General features: G+C 44.3%; 1 protein-coding gene across 1 annotated transcript in view; it reads right to left on the reverse strand.

The window, feature by feature from the left end:
* Nucleotides 1-3,442: 3,442 nt before the first annotated feature.
* Nucleotides 3,443-14,263, reverse strand: part of LOC127585438 (protein KASH5-like) — a 76,697-nt gene continuing 65,876 nt past the window's right edge. Inside the window, exons 11-13 of the mRNA XM_052042865.1 lie at nt 11,018-11,074; nt 4,954-5,013; nt 3,443-3,505 (exon numbers count right to left, since the gene is read on the reverse strand). Of these exons, the coding sequence (XP_051898825.1) occupies nt 3,443-3,505; nt 4,954-5,013; nt 11,018-11,074 (180 nt within the window). The remainder of the gene's footprint in view (nt 3,506-4,953; nt 5,014-11,017; nt 11,075-14,263) is intronic.

Below are 14,263 nucleotides of genomic sequence, written 5' to 3' on the forward strand. Positions count from 1 at the left end.
AGTTAGGCATTTAATTACTAGTTTGATTAGTTCGGCATAGTAAACTGAAGGGTCTGTTCCTGTGCTGTACTTTCCTATATTCCTACCAGCAAGCCAATTGTATATCCAATTAGCTAGCTCTCCTTGGATCACTGATGATCTAACTTTCTGCAGTAGCCTACCACGTGGAACCTTATCAAAGGCCTTACTGAAGCCCCCATAGACTACGTCTACTGCTGTCAATCAATCAAATTCATGAGCACTTGACATTTCTACCCTAGGAAAAATATTCTGTCTATTCTGACGGTAGTTTGAGAGAGAGAAGCTGAACTCTGATATAAGGGTATTACAGTTGAGTAAAGGTAAATATAGAGACATGAGGGAGTTGCTGGCCAGAGGTAATTGGAAGATGGTGGAGCAGCAATGGCAGGAGTTTCTGGGAGTAATTTGGAAGACACAGCAGAATTTCATCCCTAGGAAGAAGGGGAGGATGAGGCAACCATGTCAGGGACATCAGAAATGCAAAAGAGAAGGCACACAATATGGGAAAGGTTAGTGAGAAGCCAGAGGATTAAGATGCCTTTAAAAACCAATAGAAGACAACTAGAAAAGATATAAGGGAGGAGAAGAGGAAATAAACTAGCCAATAATATAAAATATTCCAACATTTTTGTAGATACATAGAGGGTAAGTGGACATTGGACCACTTGAAAATGATGCTGGAGAAGTAGTAATGGAGAACAGGGAAATGGCGGAGGAGCGAAATAAGTACTTTGTGTCTGTCTTCACAGTGGAAGACACCAGTAACATGCCAGAAATTCAAGAGAGTCAGGGGGCAGAGGTGAATGTAGTGGCCATTACTAAGAAGTTGCTGAGGAAACTGAAAGGCCTGAAGGTGGATAAATCACCTGGACCAGACAATCTACACCTCAGAGTTCTGAAAGAGGTAGCTGAAGAGATTGTGAAGGCTTTAGTAGTGATCTTTCCAGAATCACTGTTGTCAGAGACAGTCCCAGAGGACACCACCATTTAAAAAGCGAGGCAAAAGACAGGAAATTATAGGCCAGTTAGCTTGACCTCAGTGGTTGGTGAGATTTCAGAGTCCATTATTAAGGATGAAATTTTGGAGAACTCGGTAGTATATGATAAAATAAAACAAAGTCAGCACGGTTCCATTAAGGGGAGGTCTTGCCTGACAAATTCATTAGAATTCTTTGAGGAGGTAACAAGCAGATTAGACAAAGGAGAGTTGGTGGATGTTATTTACTTGGACTTTCAGAGGCCTTTGACAAGGTGCCACACATGAGGGCTGCTAAAGAAGGTAAGAGCCCATGAGGCAAGGTACTAGCATGGATAGAAGACTGGCTGAGACTTAGGAGTACAAGTACATAGTTCCCCTAAAGTGGTGACATCAGTAGACAAGATGGTGAAGAAGCTATATGGCACGCTTGCCTTCATCAGATGGGGCACTGAGTACAAGAGCTGGGATGTCATGTCAAAGTTGTATGGGACATTGGTGAGACCACTTCAGAAAATAGTGTGTGCAGTTCTGGTTGCCATAGTATAGGAAGGATGTGATTAAGCTACAGAGGGTGCATAAGATTCACAAGGATACTACCGGAACTGGAGGGCTAAAGTTATGAAGAGAGATTGGAGCAAAGGAGGCTGAGGGGTGACCTTTTGGAGGTTTATAAAATCACAAGAGGCATAGATACGGAGGGTGGTCACAGTCTTTTTCCCATGCTAGGGGAGTCTAAAACTAGAGGGCACAGGTTTAAGGTGAGAGGGGAAAGATTTAAAGGGGACCGGAGGGGAAAGTTTTTCGCACAGAGGGAGTTTTTCGTACATGATGCCAGAGAGAGTTTGAGAGGAAGTATAATTACAATGTTTAAAAGAAATTTGGACAGATTCATGGATAGGAGGTTTTAGAGGGATATGGGCCAAATACAGGGAAGTAGAACTAGCTCAGATGGTACTTTAGTTGGCATGGATGATTCAGGCCGAAGGGCCTGTTTCCATGCTATATGACTCTATGATTAAGGCACACGGGGTGCATAGTGATTTGGTAGATTGGTTTTAAAATTGGCTTGGTCATAGTAGAGAGAGGGTAGTAGTGGAGCAGTGTTATTCTTACTGGAGATTTGTGACCAATAGTGTTCCACAGGGATCAGTGCTGGGGCCTCTATTGTTTATGATATACAAGAGATTTGGACGAAAACGTAGGTGGGGTGATTAGTAAGTCTGCAGACGACACAAAAATTGGCGGAGTTGTCAATAGGCAGGAAGGTTGTCAATGGACACTGACGATATTGATCAGTTGGAAGATATGGGTAGAGAAATGGCAGATTGTGTTTAATCCAGATAAGTGAGGCATTTTACTTTGGGAGGTGAAATGTACCAGGAAAGTATACAGTAATTAGCAAGGCATTGATGTAAGCGGGATCCTGGGGTCCAAGTCCATATCTCCCTGACAGTAGTAACAGAAGTAGATAGTGTGGTAAAGAAGACTAATGGCATGTTTGTCTTTATTGGTCGGGACACTGAGTAAAAAAGTCAGGAAGCAATGTTGCAGCTATATAAAACTTTGGTTCAGCCACATTTGGAGTATTATGTGCAGGTTCTGGTCACTGCATTACAGGAATGATTTTGAGAAGGTTCAGAAGAGGTTCACCAGGAGACGACTGTCCATTTTCCTCCACCAATGATACCGACCTGTTGACTTCCTCCAGCAGCTTGTTTTTTTCTCCTGGTTCACCAGGATGTTGCCTGGATTAGAGAGTATCAGTTCAAAGGAGAGGATGGACAAAGTTGGATTGTTTTCTCTGGAGCACTGGAGGCTGAGGAGCGACCTGGTAGAAGTACATAAAATTACAAGGCACAGATAGGGTAAATAGTAAGAGTTTTGTCGCAAGTTGGAAATGCCAAATCTAGAGGTGACAGAGGAGAAGTTAAAGGAAACTTACGAGGCAAGTTTTTTTTTACACAGAGAGGGTCGGTGCCTGGAACGTGCTGCTCCGAAGGGTCCTACAATTTACTGTGTACTTATTTCTTACATTTGACCTCCAAAAGTGCAACATTTCACACTTCATCGGTTTTAAACTCCATCTGCCATTTCTCCACTCATGTTTCCAACTGATCTATATCCTGCCATATCCTTTGACAAACTTGCTAATCAGTCCACCTATATTTTCATCCAAATCATTTATATTTAATCACAATCAGACAGTGGTCCCAAACAACAAAGGTTCTGACAGTCAGTCTCTTCTTCAATCCAGTACAATGTAAACGCACCAGGTGATCTTACACCCAAGACCGATGGAATAAAACATTAATGCCAGAACATTTCTCTTATGGGATTTTGAAACGTTATGCATGATCTGCTGAATATTTTCAGTATTGTCTATTTTATATTTGACTTCCAGCATGTGCAAAATTTTGCTTTTCATCTACAATGGTATCCAACTTACACTGATAAATCTTCACACGTGAGATGATACCGTAACTTGTTTATTTCTTCTTTCAATCCCTGTTGGGAATAAAAATCAAGAGCATTCAACATTCATTATCAATTGCTGATTAATAATTACAAAGAAAGTTGTGTGGCAGAGGATTTCTTAAGTGTAAAAACTGGAAGATTCTAGTCACCACGATATAATGCTGTTTCTCCTTCTCAGCAAGCAGTTTAAGGATCAGAAGTGCGAGCTCCCAAAAGGGAATATCAATTACCACTGACATCAGCTGGCACTAACAAGAAATTTGTACTGCTTATCATCTGCTGTCCTTTTTCCAATGAATATCCTTATCTCTCACTTCAAACTTAGAAGTGCAATAAGATACAGAAAGAGGCAGTGATATTTGTCCTTTGGACAGTGAACGCTTTCAGCACTAGGCATCTACGAGCAATACCATGAGAGATGTGCTAAATTCCTTTATAAAAAACAATTTTCTACCTAGTATGAATACTGAACAAGTTTTCAGACATAACTGATCCACAAATCTGGATGAAGTATAACATTACGGTAAATAATTTGTCAAAAATATACACTGGGAACCTATTTAGTGCTATCCTGCAGAGAATTGATTCATTATAGTTCTCTTGTTCCTCCAGTCCAAGCACTTGCAGGTAGGTACCAACCTGAACGTTCAAGGAATAAAAGACAAATGAACTCTTTCCCTCTGCTGAAAATCCTGCAGCAAAGAATCATCCCAGTGTGGAGACGCTGCATGGGGGTTGAAGCGAGCTGAGATATGGGGCTTTGGGCTGCACCCTGGCCAGCACTGTGCAGGCCATTGCAGGCAACAGATCATCTGGATCCAATGGTCTCTCTCAACACCTCCTGTTGGATGCAATTGAAGCTGCTATTTCCTTTGTTTGGATGCACATCTCTTCCCTTGAGTGACTTCTGTACTCAATCTGGAGCTATGATGTTGTGGCCATTACAGAGACTTGGTTGAGAGAGGGATAGGACTGGATGCTTAATGCTCTAGGGTTTTGATGTTTTAGAAAAGATAGAGAGGGAGGTAAAAGAGTGGTGTTGGTGGGGGGGGGGGGGGAGTGGGTGGGGTTAAAGTTGTACTATTAATCACGTACAATATCACAGCTGCACTCAGAGGGGACATAATGGAGGGCTCATCCACTGAGTCTATATGGGTAGAACTCAAAAATAAGGAAGATGCAATCACTCTGATGGGATTATACTACAGACCCCCTAATAGCCACCGGGACAATGAGGAACTGATAAGCAGGTAGATTAGGGAAAGGTGTGAAAATAACAGGGTTGTTGTCATAGGTGATTTCCACAATATAGACTGGGACCTGTTTTTGGGGCTTCACAGGTCTAATAAAGATATTCGTTCATTTGAATATGTCTCAAAGTTTATTAACAGCAAATATAATGGAATTGATATGAAGAAAATGTTTTCACTTCACTTCTACTAAATGCCTATTGTTGCTTTATGTCTCGGCTATTTTACCTTAATTATATCATTGTATTCGTCCAAAGTTGATTTCATTTCCTCTGACTGATTTATTTTCTGCAAAATAATACACAGCAGCCTCAATGAATGTCAAAGAGCACGTATCTGAATATTTCCACATCAAGACTTCTGATATTATCAAGATGTCACATGCTTGAATCACAATTCTGACAATAATACAACTGTGGCAATGTAATTCTGCAAGTCAGATTTTATCCCTATATATTTCTATTCCCCAATAATGGGAGAGAAATTCAACTGGTGTTCAAAATTTGGCTGGCAGAGAAATCCCTTTGTGTGCTGCTGCATGGAAGCCTGAGATTCAAGTAAAGTTAGGCAACGTAAATCCCTCCAGCAAACTATGGACACCCCAGCTCTCTGGGAGATGGAAAATTGACTAACTCACATCAAAATGAGACAAAGAGGTCTATTGGGCTGGACAACAGGAAAGCCTTGTGCTGAGCATGCAAGAGAAATCAGCAAGGTTTGAGGGTAGGAGTCAAGAGTCATACAGCATGGAAACAGGCCATTCGGCCCACCATGTCCAAGCTGACCAGTGGGCATCCATCTTTTTTAATTCCAACTTCCAGCACTTGGCCCTTGGTGATTCAAATCCTCATTTAGGCACCTCTTAAATAATGTCAGCGACCCTGCTTCTATCACTCTTTCTAGCATTGCATTCCAGGTACTCACATTCTGGGTGAAAAAGGTCCCCCTCAGATCCACTCTAAATCAAGTCATCGAGTTTATTGTCATGTGCATAACTAAAGTAGGGTATGAAAACCTTGCTTGCAGCAGCATCACAGGCACACAGGTTCTCTTCCACCTTACTCTAAATCTAGGTTCTCTTGTTTTATCTACCTTGGTATGTGTAAAAGTTTCCTACAGTCTATCCCTCATTATTTTATGTACCTCAGTCATGTCATCGAGTTAGAGAGATAAAAATTTGCACCGATCATCAACTGCCCATTTACACTAATGCAAGGTTCATAGCATTTTACTCCCCCCTGATTCTCAACTCCAGATCATACCTGTCACACTAGGAGTGATTTACAGTGGCTAATTAACATACTAACTTGCACATCTTTGGGACGTGGGAGGAAACCAGAGCAGCTGAATGAAACCCACATGGTCACAGGGAGAACATGCAAACTCCACACAAGCAGAAGTCGGGATTGAACGTGGGTCTCTGACACTGAGGCAGTGGCTCTACTAGCTGCTCCAATGTGCCATCCCCTCTGCACCTTCTCCAATACAAGGAAAACATACGTACCCTCCCCAGTCTCTCCTCATAACTAAAATGCTCTATCCTAGGCAACATCCTGGTGAATCTCCTCTGCACCCTCTCCAGTGCTATAGCATCTTTCCCATAATGTGGTGAGCAGAACTGCATGCAGTACTCTAGCTGAAGTCACAGAGCGTGGAAACAGGCCCTTTGGCCCAACTAGTCCATGCCTACCAAGATGCCCATCCAAGCTAGTCCTGTTTGCCAGTGTTTGGCCTAGATCCCTCTAACTTTTCCTATCCATGTACCTGTCCAACTGTCTTTTAAAATTTGTTATTATACCTGCCTCAACCACTTCCTCTAGCAGCTCAGGTCTGACCGATGTTTTATAAAGTTGCATAAGGAAGAATATTATGCATGTGAGTAGTAAAATTACAGTCGTCAGTTGAGGTCAGTTTTTTGAGAGGAGTATCATTTGTTGGTGAAGGGACAAGTAGATGGTTGGATGGCATATCAAGCTGCTTTCCATTTTAACTATGTCTTTCCTATAACAGGGTGACCAAAACTGTACACAGTACTCCAAGTGCAGCCTCACCAATGACTTATACAACTGCAACATAATGTCCCAACTACTCAACTTAGTGTCTGATGAAGGCCAGAATGCTAAATGCCTTTTTCACCACCCTGTCTACCTATGATGCTGCTTTCAATGAACTTGAATCTGTTCCATTACACTGCCTAGTGCCCTATAATTCACAGTATAAGTCCTACTCTGGTTTGACTTTCCAAAATGCATCACCTCATATTTACCTGTATTGAAATCCATTTGCCACTCTTCGGACCACTTCACAAACTGATCAAGATCCCCCTGTAATCTATAAAAACCTTCTTCACTATCAACAACACCTCCTATTTTGTGTCATCCGCAAACTCACTGATCAAAAAGTTATGAGAGGCATAGATTGAGTAGCCAGCCGGCATCTTTTTCGCAGGGTCAAAATGTCAAATAATAGAGATATTTAAGGTGAGGGGGAAAGTTCAATAGAGATGTGCGGGGAAAGTTCAATAGAGATGTGCAGGGCAAGTATTTTTCCCCACAGAGTGTGGTGCGTGCTTGGAATGCACTACTAAAGTGTGGTGGTGGAGAAGCATTTAAGAGGCTCTTAGATTAGCACATGGATATGCAGAGAATGGAGGGATATGGACTAGGGGTCATTAGCTTAATTAGTTTGGTACACCGTGGGCTGAAGGGCCTGTTCCTGTGCTGTACTGCTCTATGTTCTATGAAAGTATACAGTAAATGGCAGGACCCTTAGGAGCATCGATGTACAGAGGGATCTTGGGGTCCAAATCCATAGCTCTTTGAAAGTGGCAACACAATAGGGTGTAAAGAAGGCGTATGGCTTGCTTGCCTTCATCAATTAGGGCACTGAGTACAAGAGTCAGGTCATGTTGCAGCTGGACAAAACCTTGGTTAGCCTGCATTTGGAATATTATGTGCACTTCTTTCCACCTCTCCTTAAATCTATGTCCTCTAGTTTTAGGCTTCCCTCCTTGAGAAAAAACTCTGGCCATCAACCTTATCGACACCCTTTTGTGATTTTATATACCTCCATAAGGTCAGCCCTCAGCCTCCTACACTCCAGGGAAGAAAGTTCCAGCCTATCCAGTCTCTCCTTATAACTCAAGCCCTCCAGTCCCGGTAACATCCTTGTGAATTCTTTCTGCACCCTATCCAGCTTAATGATATCCTTATGGCTGGGCGACCAGACTGCACACAATACTCCAAGTGTGGCCTCACCAATGACTTGTAGTGTTATAACATAATGTCCCAACTCCTATACTCGGTGTCCTGACTAAATAAAGGCAAGCGTGCCAAACACCTCATCAAATGTCATGAGATGGCGCCAGAGAGAGGTGACATTTTGCAGTCAGGTCCCAAGGGAACAATAAAATATTCCCGTTCTTAACTTTTAAAGCCGAAATCTGCAGCTACAATGAATGCAGCAACAAACAATGTTTTAAGCCACTTAAATGCATTCGTGATTTTAGAAACGCAAGAAAGATCCAACAGACTCAGCAGAACAGACCACCCAGAAGGTGAGTTCAGCATCCAGAAGCATCAGAAGCCTCCACTGTGCCAAAAAGTGCGGATGCTGAGCTGGACTTCAGGTAAGTCTGAATTGTCAGGGCTTCAAATTCCACCCCGCCCACCCTAGCATACTTCTGGCAAATGCACAATCAGTAGATAACAAGACTGAGGGCCTCAGAGCATGACAGCTGTATCAGAGGGGCATAAGGGACTGCTGTGTTTCACCCCCAGCTCTCCACACATGGCGCACAGTCCAAGGATTTCACCATCCACCACATAGATTGGACAATGGTGTCAGGTAAAGGCAGAGGTGGCGGCATTTGCTTCTTGATTAATTTGTCGTGGTGCTCAGATGTGGTGGGTCTATCTCAGTCCTGCTCCCCTGACCTCAAACTGGTCAAGTGTCATCCGTACTATCTGCTGAGGGAGTTCTCCACTGTTATTCTGAATGTAGTATACATCCCACCCCAGGTAGACATCAAGCTGGCACTGGAGAATTGAACGCTGTGATTAATAGTCATGAAATGGCAAACCCTGATGTCCTTCCTGTCATCATGCGGGTCTTCAACCAGGCTAGCTTGATGAAGCTTTTGCCAAACTACTACCAGCATGTCACCGGTAACACCAGAGGACCCAACACATTTAACCACTCTATATCAAGTGCACCAACCGAGCCATCCCGCCCCCACACTTCAGGACATCTGACCACCTGGCCATTCTTCTACTTCCTGCATACAGGCAGAGACTGAAGAGTGTGGCACCACTGGAGAGGACCACAGTCGGGGGGGGGGGGGGGCACGGAGGAGCATATAAAGGATTGTTTTGACCATATCAATGGATCTGAACAAGTATGCCACCGTCGTCACGGACTTCATCAAGACCTGTGTGGACGAGTGTGTGCCCATAAAAACATATCGGGTCTTCGCAAGCAAGAAGCTCGGCATGAACCAGGAGATTCATTGTCTGCTGAGGGCTAGATCTGTGGTGTTCAGAACTGCGATCCAGAGACCTGCAAGTCCAGGTACAATCTCTGGAGGGCTATTATGAGAGCAGAGGCAATTCTGGACGAAGCTGGAGCCACAAACGGATGCTCAACAGCTGTGGCAGGGCTTGCGTGCCATCACCTCCTATGGTGATAACAAGTAGTATAAACGGCAATGACACATGACTCCTTGATGAGCTTAATGCCTTTTATGCACGCTTTGAGAAGGAGAATAATGATATACCTACACAAGTCCCCATGGCACCCAACGACTTGGAGGCTGAAGTCAAAACATCCTTCATGAGTGTAAACCCTTGCAAGGTGTCAGGCCCTGATGGCATACCTGGTTGAGTTTGAAAAACCTGCACTGACCAACTGGCTGGAGTATTCAGGGACATCTTCAACCTCTCACTTCTGCGGTCTGAAGTTCCCAGCTGCTGCAAGGTGGCATCCAAGAAGAGCATGACCTGCTTCAATGACTACCCTGGGTATATATGCCTATGACAATAAACTTAAACATGAACTTGAGCCTTCTTCACGCCCGATCAACTTGTCTCTACTTTCAGGAAATCTTGTATCTGTACCCCCAGGCCTCAGTACTACACCACTCTCCAGAGCCCTACCATTTACCGTGCAAGTCTTGTCCAAATTTAACTGACCAAAATGCAGCAACTCACACTTGCTGAAGTTAAATTCTATCCGCCATTGCTTGGCCCACTTGCCCAGTTCATTTAGATCTTGTTGTAATTTTTGATAACCTTCTTCACTGTCCACTACACCAGTAATTTTGGTGTCATCTGCAAACTTACTCACCATGTTAACAACATTATCATCCAAATTGTTAATATAGATGAGAAACAACAGTGGACCCAGTGCCGACCCCTGTGGCACACTATTGGTCATAGGCTTCTAATCTGAAAAACAACCTCCGTTCCCACCCTGTCTCCTTCCACCAAGTCAATTTTACATCCAATTGGCCGACTCACCCTGGATTCCATGTGATCTAACCTTCCAGACCAGCCTACCATGTAGGAACTTGACAAAGGCCTTGCTAAAGTCCACATAGACAATGTCTACCATTCTACCCTCGTCAATCTATTTTGTCCTCACCTCAAAAAAACTCAATCAAATTTGTGAGGCACTATTTCCCACACACAAAGCCATGCTGCCTATCACTCTTCAGTCCCTGTCTTTCCAAATACTGATGGATCCTGTCCTTCAGAATTCCTTCCAGTAACTTTCCCACCACTCATGTTAGGTTCACTGGCCTGTAGCTCCCTGGCTTGTCCTTACAGTCCCTCTTAAATAAAAGCACAACATTAGCCATCCTCCAGTCTTCCGGTATGTGGTTAAAGATGATGCAAATATCTCTGCCAGGGCCCCTGTAATTTCTTTCCAACTTCCCACAATGCCGTGGGGTACACTTGATAAGGCCCCAGGGATTTACCCACCATAATATGCTTTAAGACCACCAGCAACTCCTCTGTTGTAACATGGATATGTTTCAAGACACTATTATTCGTTTCCCTTAATTCCTTAGCTTCCATGACCTTCTCCATGGTAAATACAGGCGAGAAATATTCATTTAACACCTCATCCATCTCCTGTGGTTCCACATGTAGAAGACCACATTGATCCCTAAGGGGACCTATTCTTTTCCAAGTTACCCCTTCACTTTTAATATATTTGTAGAATTTGTTAGGATTCTCCATTCACTTATCTATGTACATTAGCATGAAACAATTTCATGTTATATACCCACCTCACTTAGTAATGCATCCTTAACAGAAATGAGTCTTTTGGCTTCATATAACTGATTCTGAAAAGCAACAGAATTAACATTTTACTATCCAGCAACATTTTCCTCTGTGACAAGGAATTAAAAACAATGAAGACTGACTGATTAGCATCATTTCTTTAGCATTTCCATGGTTTCCTGCTGAAGTTATTATTGAGATGGAAACTCCAAAGAAATTCATCTCACTTCTAATGGATCGGCAAGATGGCGCCAGAGTGTGGCAACTCGTTGCAAGCTGCTCTCTGCGGATCTACTCATTACTTCTATTATAATCATTCTGCTCTTTTAAATCTAAATTCTATGACCCTAAGAATTACTAATAATGTTCTTTTAAATCTACTTAAGGGTCTGGCAACCTTCCGACCTCCTGGAGTGAATGAACTACCATCCTGACTCCCGGACCCACATGGAACCAACCAGCGAGGCCCAGGACGGGCCCATCCACATGGAAACCTGTGCAGAATGAAGATCCGACCCCACAGATACCCCGCCGCCAAGACTTGACTCCAGGACCCCAATGGAGCACCCAATGCAGACACCCTGCTCTGAGGACCTACTGGAGCAAAAACCCAACCAACAAGAGCAGCTGACACCAACCCCTGAGGCCTGACCCACCTGGAGGCCTGATCCACCAGAGCAGCAGGGGCCAAGCCCGAAGGCCTGACCTGACTGAAGGCCCAACCTGCAGGGGCATCTGATGCTGAGGCCCCTCCAGATCGAAGGGCCAGATCTATGGAGCACTTGGGGCTGAGTCCCGACATTGAGGTTCCTCTAGACACCCCCACTTACCTGATGGTGCAGCCCAATCCTCTTCAGGACTTCCAGATCCGTATGGGAACAGCAACTTATCTCACTGCCCAAATGAATCCACTTCAGGTCCTCCAAGTCTGTCCAGAAGAAATCGATTACCTCCCAGTCCAGGTGCCTCCATTCCAGGTTCGACTTACCACTTTCCTCGGAAGTGTGGGAGGAGGGCTGGGCTGCAGGTGAGACTGAAACAGTGTGGATTCAAGACCTCTCTCCCCAGCATACTACTAGCTGACGTTCAGGCTATTGAGAACAAAGCTGATGAACTAAGGGCGAGACTCACCTACTAAAGAGAACTGAGGGACTGCTATGTGCTCTGTCTCACTGAAACATGGCTCACATCTGCTTCATCTGACTGCGCCATACAACCTAAGGGGTTCTCAACTCACTGGATATGACAGTCCTGGTGAATTCCTGCTCTTCTGGCTTGGAATATCTAACGGTGAAGAGCTGTGTTACCGTAATTTCACCAGAACATTTCCTGTCCCACCAGGGGCCCAAGCACCCTTAACCATTGCTACACCACCATCAAAGATGTCTATCGATCCATCACCTGCCTTCACTTTGGTAAATCAGACCACTAGGCTGTGCTCCTTCTCTCTGTGTACAAATAGAAGCTGAAACGTGAGGATCTAGTGCAGGAAATCATACAGTACAGGTCTGAGGAAATAGAGGAGCTCCGATGTGACTGCTTTGAGTCAGTAGACTGGTCCATGTTCAAAGACTCAGCAGCCAGCCTAGATGAGTATGTCACCACCGTCATGGACTTTATCAGCAAATGTGTACCAAAGGGGTCAATCTGGGTGTTCCCAAACTGGAAACCATGGATGAACCAAGAGATCCGCTCCCTACTGAATTCTAGGACTGCGACGTTCAAATCAGGTGACCCTGACCGATACAAGAAATCGAGATACGACCTCTGCAAAGCTATCAGGGATGCCAAGAGACAATACCGGTTCACAATAGAGTCCCAGACTAGCTCAGTCGTGGTAGGGCTTGCATGCTATAACAGGCTACAAAACAAAGTCGGGCTGCATTGCTGACAATAACGCATCCCTTCCTGATGAACTTAATGCATTCTATGCACACTTTGAACAGAAGGGGATTGGAATGTCACCACCAGCTCCGACAGCCTCCAATGCTCATGTACCCACAGCCACCATTGCAGATGTCAGATTGGACTTCCAGAGGTGAACCCACAGAAAGCATCTGGCCCAGATGATGTTTCCACCATGTCCTTAGATTCTGCACAGATCAGCTGGCGGGGTATTTGCAGACATTTTTAACCTCATCCTACTTCAATCTGAACTGCTTTATGAAGACCATTATCATTCCAGTACCAAAGAAAAATGAGGTAATGTGTCTTAATGACTATCGCCTGGTCCTGACATCCACCATCATGAAGTGCTTTGAGAGGCTGGTCACGGCACACATCAACTCCAGCCTCTCAGGCAGCCTCGACCCACTGCTGAAACAGGCCTACAGTGAACACCATATCCCTTTGCCCTATACTCATCATCTCTGGAGCATCTGCATAGTAAAGACACCTATATCAGACAACTATTTATTGGCTACAGCTCCACCTTCAATACCATAATTCCAAGCAAACTCATCTCCAAACTCCTAGACCTGGATTCAACGCCTCTATTTGCAAGTGGATCCTTGGCTTCCTGACCAACGGACCGCAATCAATAAAGACAGGCAGCAACACCTCTGCCACTATTATCCTCAACATTGGTGTCCCATGAGGCTGCATTCTGAGCCCCCTACTCTACTCCCTATACACTCACAACTGTGTAGCCAGATTCTGCTCTAAGTTTGCAGATGACACCACCATAGTGGGTCAAATCTCAAATAAGGATGAGTCAGAGTACAGGAAGGAGATAGAGAGTCCAGTGACATGTTTTGTTGACATTTTCCTTTCTCTCAATGTCAACAAAAGAGCTGGTTATTGACTTCAGCAAGGGGTGTGGTGCATATGCTCCTGTTTACATCAATGGTGCTGAGGTTGAGAGGGTTTGGAGCTTCTAGTTCCTAGCAGTGAACATCACCAATAGCCTGTCCTGCTCCAAACGTGTAGACGCCACGGCCAAGAAAGCTCACCAGCACCTCTACTTCCTGAGGAGGCTAAAGAAATTTGGCATGTCTCTGTTGACCCTCACCGATTTTTAAAGGTGCACCACAGAAAGTATCTTATCCGGATGTATCACAGCTTCATATTGCAACTGCTCTGCCCAAGAATAACAAGAAACTGCAGTGAGTTGTGGACACAGCTCAGCACATCATGAAAACAAGCTTACGCTCGATAGACTCTGTCTACACTTCTCGCTGCCTTGGTAAAGCAACCAACATAATCAAAGAACCCACCCACCCTGGACATTCTCTCTTCTCCTCCCTCCCATT

This window comes from Pristis pectinata, chromosome 33, assembly GCF_009764475.1.
Source record: "Pristis pectinata isolate sPriPec2 chromosome 33, sPriPec2.1.pri, whole genome shotgun sequence".
NCBI classification, from domain to species: domain Eukaryota; kingdom Metazoa; phylum Chordata; class Chondrichthyes; order Rhinopristiformes; family Pristidae; genus Pristis; species Pristis pectinata.